The following is a 15,135-nucleotide window of genomic DNA, read 5'->3' as shown; positions in this document are numbered from 1 at the left end:
GATCTTATGCTGTGATTCTCACGGTGCCTCTCTTATCCCCTCTCCTTAGATCACCTTCTTCGCTCCGCCGGAGTAGGATCCAAAATTAGAACATATTCTTCAAGCCTGGTTAAAATAGATCAATCATCTTATTTAGCTTTCCTTACACAAATCTCTGTCGATTATGTGAGATCACGAACAATATGAGAGCCGACGTCCTAAATGAATGCAACAACTTCAAACATTATTATTGACAAAACTAGCACATATGATTTTTTTATTACCTAACTTGTCACAATCAAAACATTGAGAATTTGTTTGGGATATTTGAGGGAATTTCGATTTCTAACTGAGAATTTGAAAAATGAGATGACAACTGATGCTAGATTTATAAATAGAAATGTTTATAGTGCTATGTATACAATTTCATTTATTTTGTTAAATATTATAATAAAAAATAAAAACAAAATGGCTTAAATGAGTAGTACGCCAACTCCCACCAATGCACCGTTGATCGAGCGGCCACGGCATTAAAAAGCTCGCCACTTTTCCTGCCATCGTTTCATTTCGTTTTCTACGCAACGTCTTCACCTCTAGGACACTAGATCAACTGTGCGTTACTCTCTGTCTGTCTCTCTCTCTCTCTCTCTCTTCGCAATGGGACGGCGCAGGGGCACAAAGGGTCCGGTGGGGGCGGTGTACACCTGGGTTCGAGGTCAGTCGGTGAAGGCAAAGACAGCTCTTGGAGCTTTAGCCGCTTTGGTTGTTCTCGCCGCGCTGTGGGCGTTGGTCCACAACCACAACCACTTCTTCGTTGCCTCAGAGGCCGTGCACGCCGCCGGCATCATCGTCCTCATCTACAAGCTCTCTAGTCTGAAGACATGCTCCGGTGACCACCTCCTCTCTTCCCCTTCCTTTTTTCTTCCTTTTGCTTTCTTCTGTTGCGGCTGTCTCGCTCGGATTGATCGGAGTTTTTCTGCTGTGATTTTCGAATTTGTTGTTAGTATTTGATTCGGCCAGAAAGGGCTTGAGGGTTTTATTTGTTCAATTGGGCTTATGTGATTCTGGATTTTTAATCCTTGGATGGCTATTTGAGAGGAATTCGGGAAAGTGATTGTGAGAAAAAGTTTTTTTTTCTTCTCATGAATTGATGCGGTGGTTCATCTATGTTTGATATCTACATAAGAGAATCCATGCTATCTAATAGCTAATTAGAGGCTGCCCAAAATCATGGTTTTATGCGGCATATCTTATGGCACATTACGTATTGTAGAAATTACTGTTAACGTTGGATCTAGATTTGTGCATGGTGATATCAAAAGCCTATTTGCAAGACTTATAAGATCTCAAAGAATAGACAACAGAAAATAAAGAGAAGGTTGGAGGAGCACATGACAAGGGGAGATTTTAGAGAGAGAAGTTTAAACAACTCTGTCAATGTTTCAGCTGTTGTAGACAGAAGGTATACCTGAATGGTCCTTTCTGCAAACCCTAAGTGAAGGTAGCTTTGATGAATACAAGCTCCTGGTTCTTGACTTCCAGCATTTTTCTTTGAAATCTTATGATAAAAATTGTTGGCGGCTTGCAGAGCTCCTGTCTCATTTTCAAAAAGATTTACTAGCTCTATAATGGCTTAGGGGCAAATACATACATAACACACAATTCTAATGATTTTCTTATCTCACACCCAAAATTTCATATTTACATATATACCACTCAAATCTTTAGTATCATATCAAAGTTAGCACTAATACCACTTTTTAAAAGTGAAATACACCTTCTCATGTATAGGTTTAAAGCATCAAATTGTTGTCTATGTCAAATAAAAGTTTAGGTGTGAGATATGTAAGTACATAGGAATTATGTGCTAGGTATGTAAATTTCCCAATGATGGGTGGTGATGAATTGGGCGATGAACATTTTTTTGAACTTGGTGAAAGAGGTGATTATCCAAATGGAATCGTGTGAGAGCCATCCGATAGGTTATTTCTTGAATGTGATGAAAAATATATGGCGTTTCGGGGTGTAGCTGATGTTGAGCTACATGGTTGATAACTCAAACTACGCTACATGTTCAGCAAGGTCCATCATTCCGCTCAGGATTCTAGCTATGGTATATTGAAATTCATTGAATGTTTTGCTTTTGCAGTAGCATTTTTTTGGTTACATTCTTCCCCTCTTGACTCACTTGGATGGAGTGGATTCTTCATTATTGTTGGGTAGTAGATTTCATTAATAATTGGTGTATAGGTTAATGCTGTTGCGCCTGATGGTCTCCTTTTAATTAGAGAATCTGAAGAGCTTTTTGGCATTTTTAACCTATAAATGGTTTTGGGAGCTTATTCCAAAGCCCTCTTGATCATCCTCATAATTCTTTTCTCCATTTTTTGCAAGCTTTCTAATCATAAACTCCCGTTTTGGGAGCTTATTCCAAAGCCCTCTTGATCATCTTCATTTTTCCATTTTTTGCAAGCTTTCTAATCATAAACTCCCGGTTCTCTTTTGTGGTTCTCTATTGTCACGGATCTTTCTTTCTATGTTCTACTGCTTTACTTCTCGCATCACTTAGTTTTTGATTTGGAAATTTACATACATACCACTCCATTCCTATGTATGTACATATTTAACACCTAAAATTTAATTTTTACATACATACAACCTTAACTATGCATGAAAGTTGTATTTCACTTTTTAGAAGTCAAAAAGATGGTATTTTTAATGTGATATGAAAGATTTTGGTGGTATAAATGTAAAAAGTAAAGTTTGGGTGTTGGATATATAAATAGATAGGAATTTTGTGGTATGTATGTAAATGCCTCCACACCTATCGCACTTTTCAGGATCTATCCAGATTTATTAATGTTGATGTTAAAATTCTACTTGCAAGACTTACAATTGATTTTTGGCATTGCTCCACACCTATCACACTTTTCAGGATCTATCCAGATTTATTGATGTTGATGTTAAAATTCTACTTGCAAGACTTACAAGGCCTTCAAACCAAGGGAGAGGGACCCTGGTGAGTCAGTCCAGTTCTTGGCGAGTGCACTTTTGTCTCTGGTGAATCTGCCTTCTTATTTGTTGCCTTGAGCCGAATCTAACCTAACTGAATCGAGCTTTTGACATATTTGGATATATGATTAAATAAGATGTTACTTTCTTTGTCCGAAATCTGCCTTCTTAAATTTTTATTAGGGGCATTTACATTCATACGACACAATTCTTATGTATTAACATATCTAACACCAAAAATTTAATATTTACATTACAATCAAATCTTTAACGTCATATAAAACACTACTTAACTAACTTTTTGAATGTCAAATGCACCTTTTTATGCATAGGTTTATAGCACAAAGGTGTTAAAAATGTAAATATGGAACTTATGGTGTTAGGTATGTAAATCCATAAGAATTGCGTGGTATGTATGTAAATTTCCCTTTTTTATTTTCTTGTTCCACCGTCTTTCTTTTATTTTCCTTTTTCAGCAGACATCATCTTTGATTACAAAGCCTGTTCTCCTTTCTTTTTATGTTTTCTGTTGAATCCACTATTTTTTCTATGATATTGTTTTTTCTTGCAAACTACAGATCACAGTTTTGACGTATTAATTGTCTTCACCGTTTTGTAGGCCTTTCCTTAAAGTCTCAAGAGCTTACAGCAATATTTTTGGCTGTGAGGTTTTATTGCAGTGTCATCATTGAGAAGGATGTTCATACTGTTCTTGATCTGCTGACTTTATTTTCAACAATTTGGGTTATATACATGATGAGATTCAAGTTGAATTCAAGCTACACTAAGGAACTCGACAATATGCCTACATACTATTTGGTAAGACATTATTCTTCCGTAAGTTGTAGAAATATTGATTTACATACAACTCAATTCTTATGTATTTACATATGTAACACCTAAACTTCAACTTTTGCATGTGTCACTTTACCTAAGCATGAGAAGCTGTATTTCACTTTTTAAGAGTATAAATAGTGGTATTTTTTATGTGATGGAAACGATTTGGGTTGTACAAATATTAAAAAACAAAGTTTAGGTGTTAGATATGTATATGTATAGGAATTGGGTGGTAGGTATATAAATGCCCCGTTGTAGTAATTTCTATAGAGACTCTTGCCTCTTGGATTTGAGGCAGTTCTGTTTGATATAACTATCTTACCTGCTGTGCTTAAATATGCTTTTCTAATTGTTCTGTTTTATATCAGCCTATTGTTCTAATCCATTTTATTTTCTAATTGTGCTGTTTTATATCAGCCTATTGTTCTAATCCATTTTATCCTAATTTATAAAATTACCAAATATATATAAGCTAAATTAGGAAAGGAAATAATTTTGAAATAAAAAATAAAATAGTATAGAATGGGAAGTGAATAAACTAATCAAGAGTTTCTTAAATTGTCAAATTCTACAAGATCTTCTCAGATTTCCTCACGGATCTTTTCAAATTTCCTCTATCTTCTCAAATTTTCACTCTTCCTTAAGTTGGGTCATAAATATTGTAGAGACCAAGCTTGATATTGAATCTTGAGAAGGTGTTTATAGGAAGAGCTTTGGTGAATACATTAAAAACTTATTGGTATGTCGGGATGTAGTTTAGCTATATGATTCTCACATTAACTTTTTCAGAGATGAAATGTTTATCAATTTCAGTATGTTTGGTCTTGTCATGATACATAAATTCTTGACAATATTGATAGCTGCTTGAATATCACAAAATATTTGTATAGGTGTATTGGAGATACATCCCAATTTCCTAAACAATTTTTGAATCCATATCCCTTTACATATTCCCTTGGCGAGTGCCTCATACTATGATTCTGCACTGCTTTTAGAAACAACTGCTTGTTTCTTACTTCTATATGTTGCCAAATTTCTTCATACATAGGAGTAGTACAACCTGTGGCGGAACTTCTGTTAGTGAGTTCCCCACCCAACTAGCATCAATATAAACTTCCATCCCTGTATTCTTGATTTTCTCAAAAATTAATCCATAATCAGGAATCTTCTTGAGAAACCTCAAAATCCTGTACATCATCTCCAAATGCTCTTCGTTTGGGCTATTATTGTGTTCGCTCACAATACTGATAGAATATGTAATATCTGATTTCATACATGACAGATAGATGTGTTTTTCTACCAACCTTTGATATATTCCTTTATCCATAGAGACGCTTTTTTCTTCCCACTTTGACTTCTAGTTGAGATCCATTGGAATATCAGCAGTCTTACATCCAATCATGATGTATTCCCTCTGTGATATAATGTTACCTTTCTTAGAACTTGCTACTTCCATACCTAGAAAATATCTCATAGCTACTTGGTATTTGATTTTAAACTCCGAGGCAAGCACTTCTTTGAACTTGAGAATCTATCTTTTATCATCACCAGTAAGAATCATATCATCAATATATAATATCTATGCAACAATATTATTTCTATAAATATGTTTTACAAATAAAGTATGATTAGCTTGACTTTGAGAATACCCATTAGATCTCATAGTACAAACCTTTCAAATTTCAAACCATGCTCTTGGTGATTGCTTAAGCCTATAGAGAGACTTTCTCAGTTTCCAAACTAAGTGTCTGTTGGAATCATTCTCAAGTTCTGATAGTATCTCCATATACACTTCATTCAGATCTCCATTTAGGAATGCATTTTTTATTGCAAAGTTGATGCAATCCCCATTCCTTATTCATTGCTACTGAAAGAAAAATTGTCAGTGTTAAATTTGACAACCGGTGTTAAGGTCTCCTGATAGTCGATCCCATAAGCTTGAGCGAAACCTTTTGCAGCAAGTCTAGTTTGAAATATCTCACTACCCCCATTAGTTTTGTATTTGATATTGAACACTCATTTACATTCTACAAACTTTTTATCTTGAGAGAGTTTAGTAAGAATTCATGTAACATTATGTTTTAGTGCCCGAATCTCATCTTGAATTGCTTTCCACAATTCTGAAGTTTTAAGAGCTTCATGAATGGATTTAGGAATCTGCATATTATCAAGGTTAGAAATAAAAGTTTTGTGGGATGAGCATAGCTTCTCATGAGCTACATACTCCTAAATTGTATATATAATGTAACTTTTCTTGTCACCAACATCAGAAGAGGAATGGGATAACTCATAAGTACTAGACTTCTTACCCAAAATTTTAGGTAAATGCATACTCGAGTTTTGGTTTGAGCAGTTCAGTCCTTGCAAGTTGCCTTCCACTTGCTCAAGGTTTTTTGTTCTTTTTTGTGTACGCACGAAGTTCTTTGTTATGGACTTTATGTTCGATTTTTTGGGTTTGTTGGACATCTTCAACTAAGATAGGAGAGCTAGATGGAGTAGGTGGTGAGACTGTGTAGGTGTTTTCTAGGGTTGTCAAAACGGCTCGTTGTTCACAAACAACTCGTGTTCGGCTCGTTAAGAAGTTCGTGTTTGGCTCATTCGTTGAGTTAATGAGTCGAACACGAACAAAGGTTTGTTCGTTCGTGTTCGGCTCGTTTTGGTTCGAAATACTACTAATCAATTCTATATATATCTTTAATGAGTAGTAGTTCTAAAAAAAAAATATACAGTTACAATGTGTGGGAGGGCCCAAGCATGACACCATGTCCACACAAAAAAACACAAAAGGTTTCAAAACTAGAAAAAAAACAGAAAATACATTAGATACTAAAATAAAAAGCCTAACAGTGCCGAAATACATAGTATCAGGTGGCTAGAGAGCGACCCAACTTGGTCTAGCCTCTGACTCTGGCTCTAGAGAAGGAGCAAACTAATAAGTTGGTAAGATGATTGTCATTCATAGTAGTAACCAATGTATATTCAATATGTTCCCTAGCTGGAGTCGACCTCCATTCTTCTTCTTCCTCCTGGCATAGACTTGTTTCCTCTTCCGAAGATTGATTCACCTGATCTTGGTCTAACGTGTGTTGGAGATATGCAGATTGTTAAACATTAGAAGCAACAACATGTTGTACCGGTTGATCTGTTATTAGATCAAAGGAGCACTCTCGTGTGTCTTGGCATGTGAGTGAGTCTTTTTCAATAACAGTGAGTGATATAAGCACAACTGGATCTGTAGCTGTAGTATGTTGTTCTTTTTCAGGAACTGCGGTGTTGGGAAGAGGATCGGGTTGAGTCTTCTTTGCATCTTCTCAACAAAGATAATATGTGGTTGTTCTTTAGTGATATTCAGCCTTAGATGAAGATGCAAACGATAGCGAATAGTAGCGGCCAGAGGTCTTCCTCAGTGCAGATTCCAGCTTTGTCCTACTAAACTTGTAGAGGGACTAGTCCCTGCAAGCTCCGAGGATGGATGGGTACGCCTCGATTATCTCAAATAACAAAAAAGCCACAGAGGGTCTGGTGACAGCAAGCGTAGGACTATCAACTCTGAGAGGCTTACCGTAAGCAGTTGCTAAGGAGTAAAAAATTTTCAAGTTGAACAGATGTAATTTTAACCCCGGAAATTTTATCCAAACTGGAATGATAGGAGACTCCGCTTTTGGGTCGACCACTTCAGAATTTTCATGTAACGGTTGTTGATTATATAACAGTGTCAATCTTGACAACTTTCCGAGAAAAAATGCGGGTATAATCAACATCATGAGATAACTGAATCAGTATGTGTCGACCGTCGAGTAAACCAATATTTCAACTACTCAATAGCTTCATAGTCTCAAACTCTTTCCGAATGATCTCCAATTTTGGGTTACCATCAAGAAATTTTCCCACTAGAGCAAAACGCTAAGAGGACATGAGAGTACTAGTTTCAACATTCGTGAGAATAAGAGTAGGCTTCCCATTTTTTTTCCTCAATCTTTTTATGAAGGTGTGATCACCACCTTCAAGAACATCGTGAAAAGATTGAGAAAAATTGCAAGTTTTGCCTATACGAAAACCAGTCACTGATTCTGAAAGAGGAGCACGAGTATGAATCGAGAGGTCGCCGACAAGTGCAGTAGCATAGGAACGGATAGCCATCTCTGCCGACAAGATTATGTCGGACAGGAAGCGAAGAGACGTCATTTGAAAGGAAATGCAAAAACGCGAGCAGAGCAGTGCGACAAAATGATATATATATATATATATATATAATTGATGAGTAGTATTTCTAAAAAAATTAATTATGTACAAGGCTACGAAGATTTATAATCAATTAAAATTACTAGTTAAGAAATAGAATAAAAATTATTAGATTAGATTCAAATAATGTTTTAATATAAACAATAATTTTTAAATCTTGCCCAAATTCTTAACATCTTATGCCTACGTTATTAGAGTTGTGAAAACGACTCTTAGTTCTTGAACGACTCGTGTTCGGTTCTTTAAGCAAACGTGCCGAACACAAACACACTTTTTGAGCTTGAAATATAAATGAGCCGAACACGAGCTGAGCCCAGAGCCTAGTGTTTTCAAGTGCATTCCAAAATTGATGTTCATTTGCACTTTCCCTTTGAATATTAGATTTGGGGCAGTAGGATTGATTTTAAAAAATGTGGCATCCATGGAATTGTAGTATTTTTTGGAAGCAGAAGGCTTGCAATTATACTCAGAATGTAAATAGCTGCAAGAATGTATATATGATATTGCAGAATTTGGAAAATAAAGAAGGGTTGGAGATCATACATATGTGATACTCATGAGTATCAATAAAAAATGCAGGTGATTTATGCTATGGAAGAAAAAAATATATGTTATTTACTAGTTAAATAGTAATAACCCCTATCTCTTTTTTTTCCTAGCCCACTGCATTTAGATCGATTTCTCATATAAGTCTTTTTTCTATTTTATCTTTGATTGTGAATTGAATGATAGAGAAAAAATAGAATAATTTATAAACAATGAAACAGAATGACTAAAACTGTATACATATTTATTTACATTAGCTAGAAAGGAAAAACAATCTATCAAAGTAGTTTTGACAATTCAGTAATATTCTGAATTCCATTAGAAACTCTTAGCTACTTCGACTCGATAGATTTTAGTGAAAAAGATAAAAATAAAGTTTAGTAAGGTAAAATAATAAAAGTAGAAGTAGAAATTAAACTCGAAACTTCCAGCGGATGGGCAGTGCCCCACGAAAACAAAAGAATCAATTATATTTTTCATATGCTCTCCCCTTAGATATAAGACTAACAAAGAAAAGAGTTCTTTTTGTATCACACCGCTTATTATTATTAATGGAAAAATTGCGGGTCAAGTTTTCTGCAATTTTGGGAATCATCTTGAACAAAGTATACACACCCAAATATTTTAATTGGAATAATAAAATAGAAAGCTCTGATGTGAGGATAAATAACCATCAAAATATGAAGAGATGTTTTGAAGTTTAGTATCTAACTATGCATTCGATTGATAAAGTATGTTGCAGTAAAACGGCTTTGCCCTAGAATGTTTATGAGCTTGATTGGACATCGTAGTCGGGGAGATGTATGTTTTTTCTCACAGCTATCTCATTTTATTGTGGGATATCAATTCATGAACTCACATGGATGATTCATTGTTTTGAAAAATAGGACCTAAGGATGGAGTTGAAATATTTCTTTGCATTATTAGTTTTGAGGATCTAAATTTAATTTTGCATTGAGAAATTGAGTTTGAATCATATCATGGAAGTTTGGAAGAATTGAGCTATTTCAAATTTCTTCTTCACTAGGAATACTCAGGTAGTTCTAGTATGATCTTCAATAAATGAAATAAACCATCTGACCTGACTTTGGGTTTTCACATTTGAAGGTCCTCAAATATCATTGTGGATAATGACAAAAGGGTGTAAGGATTTGTACTGGGTTTGAGGATAGCTATTTTTAGTGTATTTGGCAATTTGATAAATCTCACATTGATAAAAGTTAGGTTTTTATTGATAAACAAATGAAGATACGCCTTAGCAATATAATTGAAATTAAGATTATTTAGGCGACAATGCCATAACAAGACTTGATTTTCAATAGACATGAACTCAACAAAAAATATAGATGAGATCATTTGTGTATTTAGAGAGATTTTTCTTGAGTAGGTATAGTCTTTGATGTATTTTAACACTACCAATCACCTTCCCCAAATCCACCGTCTGAAATTCACAAAAACTAGAATGGAATTTAGTAAAAACATTTCAGGTCATGAGTAATGTTGCTAATAGAAAGTATGTTGCAATTTAATTTGGGAACATATAGCACTGAAGAAACTGAATATCTTCGGAGACTTTCACATCTCCTTTCTCAACGATCCTACAATCCTAGAGTGAGATACATCAGCAAGTTAAACATATTGGGGTTGGTGATCTCTTGTTTATTGATGAGAGCATGAATGTCCTCAGTGTTGACAATAAAATAATTCGACCTTGGATGATAGATTGAAATAAATCTCTTGATGATAGACTGAAGTATCATATTTCAGCACTTCAATCTCTTATACAGGGATGCAAGGTAGGACCCAAGGATGCATATATTTTACATTGATAATAGATTGAAGTATCATATCCTCCTATCTTGTTAACAATAAAAGAATTTGACCTTGGATAATAGATTGAAATAATTCTCATGATTTATTCACATGTAGGGTACATATATATGGGGAAGACAATCCTCCTAATTTATAAACTTACGAAATATATCTAACCTAATTAGGAAAGGAAATAATTCTGAAATAAAAAAATTAAACAGATAGAATTGGAAGGGAATAAACTATCAAAAGTTTCTTATGTTTGTCCCAATCAAATCCTCGAAGATCTTCTCAGTTTTCCACAGATATGTACACTGATGAACCCCTGTTGTATATGAGCATTCTATTCACAAATAACTTGGATCAAAATGAAAGTTGGAGCCAAATAGGATCTTTTTATATTGAGCATGAGTATTTACTAGTCTTGGAAGTTGTTGCCAAGGTCTTGGGCTCAATCCTTGCCAATATAATAATTAACTCCCACTTTACGAACTTTTAGGTGTGAAAAAAAAAAGCTTTTACATATATGCCACACTATACTTATCTATTTACATACCTACCACCTAAGCATTCATATTTACATGCATGCCATCCAAATCTTCAACCTCACATAAAAAATATCACCACCACCATCTTTTTTAGAATTGAAATACATTTTTTTCATGTATAGGTTTTTGACACAAAAACGTTATAAGGGTACAAAATCAAACCTTGTTTGTTACACATGTAAATACATAAGAATTTTGTGGTATGTATGCAAATTTCCTAAAAAAGATTTTACATTGATAACCCATTGTAGCATTACTTTAATTTGACAACAAGATTTCCCTTCCTTTCATGTTCCTCATATTGAGCCTCTTCTAATCTTTGATTGCCTATTCTTTCAGGAACTACCATTCTATAACCTTGTTTATGAAGAAAAGAAAATTTGGAAATAAAGTTTTCTGCAATTCAAACCTTGCTATTATAAATAGTTTCTTCCAATTTACAATTGAAAGATTTATATATATATCACTTAATTCCAATGTATTCACATATCCAACACCTAAACTCCAATTTTTTCATATTTGCTGCTTTAACTATGCAAGAAAATATGTATTTCACTTTTTAAAATTTAAAATAGCAGTAATATTTACATGATATGAAAGATTTGGATGATAAAAATGTAAAAAAAAAAAGCAAAGTTTATGTGTTAGATATGTAAATACATAAGAATTGGGTGGTATATGCAATGGCCCTGTACATTTTTAAATTTCAAATGGTTTTCACGTCTTCTTGCAGTTGGTTCCATCTATTGTGCTTGCCATATTTGTCCACCCTTTCCTGTATAAGCACCACAGCAGATTTCTTTGGGCCTTTTCTGTGTACCTGGAATCTGTGTCTGTGCTTCCTCAACTCAGATTGATGCAAAATGCAAAGGTTAGATGGTCTTTTTGCTCTAATTTGACTGCATTGATTCCAATGATAACGCAGGAATTAAAATTTTAAGGTACATTTTGCAGATGGTGGAGCCTTTTACAGCCCATTATGTATTTGCCCTGGGCGTTGCTAGATTCTTGAATTCTGCTCATTGGATAATTAAGGTACATTCTTTCTTTTGGTGGCATTTACATACATACCATCCAATTCTTATCTATTTACATACCAAACACCTAGATTTTATTTTTACATTTTTACCATGTAAATCTTTCATATCACATAAAAAAAAGACCATTAAAACTTTTAAAAAGTGAAATACGCCTTTTTCATGCACAAGTAACGTGTGTTTGTATGCAAATATGAAATTTTAGGTGTGAGATATGTGAATTCATAAGAATTGTGTTCTACATATTGAAATTTCCCCATTTTTTTCTTGTTTAGGTGGCGAATGTTCCGTAATGCTATATGATAATAGCTAAACAAGTTTTACTTGGTTTTTAAACTTGATTATATATTGTTTTCAGTTTGCATTGTCTACTTGATTTTCCTGGATTGTTTGGAAGCTTTTATGCTATAGTATTTTATGGTGAACATAGGGTGTAAACGAGTTGAGCCAAGCTCAAGCCACCCCAGAGTTGAGCTTGCTTAATTTAATTGAGTTCATGCTTCAGCTCGAGCTTAGTTCTACAAGTTCTAGTTGGCTTACAATCAGGCTCTTTTTTTATGAAAAAGAAAAAAATAATTTTGATTCAAAATGCTATTATTATAAAATAATAAAAAGAGAATGATCTATTTGAGGGGAAATGATAAAAAATACTTAATTTACTAAAATAAAGTGTAATTTTTAAATATTTTTAATGATTTGTGCTCACACTTTTGATTTTTAATATATTTTAAGTGTATTTTATATTAATATTTTTTTAGAAGGAACCAGTACGTGAGCTAACGACTCGAAATTGGATTAGCTCAAGTTTGGCTTGTTAGCTTATTGAGTTCAGCTCGTGGGTATTTATTGAGTCGAACCCAAGCTTGAACCAGCTCGCAAGTTGGTTTGGCTGATGTGCATCCCTAATTTGAATGTAGAAGTTTATTTTCATCATCATTAGTATATTTTTCTCACCTTTTTATGCTGTAGAGAGTCATGAGGGTTCTGTGCATCAATTATCAATCTTTATTTTCTATTCTTGTTGAGAAGCATACATGTCTGGTGCCTTAGTCGTTCAATTTTTTCTACCCCATGTAATTTGTGAGCTTTTGCAGCCATTAATTAATAAATAGGAAGATTTACATGCATCCTACTCAATTCTCATGTATTTACATATCTTACGCCTAAACTTCAACTTTTACATTTATATCCCATCCTGACTAATTGCATGAAAAGGTGTATTTTACTTTTAAAAGTTAAAATAGTGGTATTTTTAATGTGAAATGAAAGATTTGGGTGGTATAAATGAATGCGAATAAAGTCAAGTCTTAGATATGTGAATACATAACAATTAGGTGGTACATATGTAAATGCCCCTAATAAATATGAATTTTTTGAATTCCAAGAGAAAACTGATCCAGATCTTATAATATTTCTATGAGGCTAACAGTGTATATGAAATTATGATTGATAGGTTGTTGATACCGGTGGATCTTTCCTGACTGGCTCATCATCTGCGGTTTTCTGGACTCCGGCCGTCCTCATTGCAGAACTCGTTCAGACACTAATCTTGGCTGATTTTTGCTACTACTATATTAAGAGGTGTGTAAAGTGCCAAAATAGTCTCCTCATTATTTACATGACGTCACTTTAGTTCTAGAGTCTAGAAAAGTGTTAAATTAGTCGTCAGACAAGTTAAATTGAGTTTGAAATAGATATTGCTTGATTTCTGCTGCTACTAAATTAAGAGATGTAAAGTGTCAATATAGTCTTCTGATTGTTTACATGAGATCATTTTAGTCCTAGAGTATAAAAGTGTCAAATTAGTCCCCAGACTTTTTAAATTGAAATTGAAATCGTCTTCTATGGGAACTATTTCAGCCTATTTTAAAGAAGACACTGGACTAAATCGACACTTTTATAAATTTTGAGATTAAAATAACTCTCTACAAAAAATGAGGGGACTATTTCGACACTTTTTGTCGTGAAGAGTTTGAATGTTTTGCTCTAGCTTGGTTTAACTCCCTGTTCTTGTGTTTGCAGCGCCATGCTTGGCCAACTGATGCGATTGCCTTCAGCACATGGAATGAGAGATATCTAACTAGATGAATGTTAGTACCTTAGGTAATACGTAAAATGAGGATTCTTTAGTTGATGGTCATGTATATATATATATATATATATATAGATTGTTTGCAGGAAGAATCCTGCATGAATTCACTTGACTTATCATGTAAAATGGATGCCGTTTTCTTTAGCAGGATGTTCTGAATGATTTTTACTTCCTGCTATTTCTGATCCGTTTTCTTGGCTCTAGTTCGCAGGGTTCTCTGCGCAGCACTATTTATTGTTAAGAGCCTGTTCTTATTTTCGTTTTTAATTTAAGTGGCTACAGTTGCTAGTATTGCAACTTCTGCCACCTAATATCTATGCTAAGTAATTTCTTATAAAGATTGTCTGAAGAAACTTCTTGTCATTGTTGATTGCTCGAGCTTGAGCGAGCTCAGGCTTGGCTCATATTTTGCTCATTCAAAATTAATTTTATTTCATATTAATTCGTGTTTGTGTTCGAAATTTCTAGAGAATAATGTTTGTTTTTTATTCAATTAATATATTCTTGGTTGTAACCGACTTAAACTTTTCTTATCTAAATCAATTAAAAAAATAGGCGAGGTTGTTAGATTTGAACTTGTACCATTCCTAGAGCTTTTTGTTTATATGTGGGTAATTTGCTCTTTTTCCTCTCCTTGAAATATCACTTTTGACCCTTCTAAAATATCATTTTATTTTTCGTTGCCTTAGCCCTTTCCATGTTGGGTCTAGAGGGATAATTTGCCCCCTTTAAAAAGAAGTTTCAGCCTCTGGTTTCATTTGATATATATATATATATATATATATATATTTTGTTTATTTCGACTTGAAACAAACCGAATAAATATCAAGTTAAAGCGAGCCGAGCACGAGTTATTTGTTGTTTTCAATACGTTTATTACTTGAGCATAAACACTGTCCATGCTAGACTCACTTATTTAGTGAATGATTGAATATGATCTAGTTAACAAGCTGAATACAGGTTATTTGCAGGCAATAAGCTTATTTTACACACCTAATTGTTGACGGTTAGAGAGAGAGAGAGAAGAAAG

General features: G+C 34.0%; 1 protein-coding gene across 1 annotated transcript; it reads left to right on the top strand.

The window, feature by feature from the left end:
* Positions 1–519: 519 nt before the first annotated feature.
* On the top strand, positions 520–14,519 carry LOC110020246 (putative ER lumen protein-retaining receptor C28H8.4). The gene is made up of 6 exons (XM_020718277.1): positions 520–868; positions 3,611–3,810; positions 11,710–11,847; positions 11,931–12,011; positions 13,467–13,594; positions 14,036–14,519. The coding sequence occupies exons 1-6, from the start codon at positions 637–639 to the stop codon at positions 14,091–14,093; spliced, it is 837 nt and encodes a 278-aa protein (XP_020573936.1). The 5' UTR covers positions 520–636; the 3' UTR covers positions 14,094–14,519.
* The last annotated feature ends 616 nt before the right edge of the window (positions 14,520–15,135 follow it).

Source organism: Phalaenopsis equestris, unplaced genomic scaffold, assembly GCF_001263595.1.
Source record: "Phalaenopsis equestris unplaced genomic scaffold, ASM126359v1 Scaffold000094, whole genome shotgun sequence".
Taxonomy (NCBI): Eukaryota; Viridiplantae; Streptophyta; class Magnoliopsida; order Asparagales; family Orchidaceae; genus Phalaenopsis; species Phalaenopsis equestris.
The sequence above is the reverse complement of the archived record's forward strand: the minus strand, read 5'-3'. Positions and strand labels throughout refer to the sequence as shown.

Bases quoted from the DNA above. Each gene is read 5' to 3' on its own strand.
- LOC110020246 (XM_020718277.1), top strand. From the start codon at position 637: ATGGGACGGCGCAGGGGCACAAAGGGTCCGGTGGGGGCGGTGTACACC. The intron at 869-3,610 runs GTGACCACCTCC...ACCGTTTTGTAG, and splicing joins TAGTCTGAAGACATGCTCCG to GCCTTTCCTTAAAGTCTCAA. The intron at 12,012-13,466 runs GTACATTCTTTC...TATGATTGATAG, and splicing joins CTGCTCATTGGATAATTAAG to GTTGTTGATACCGGTGGATC.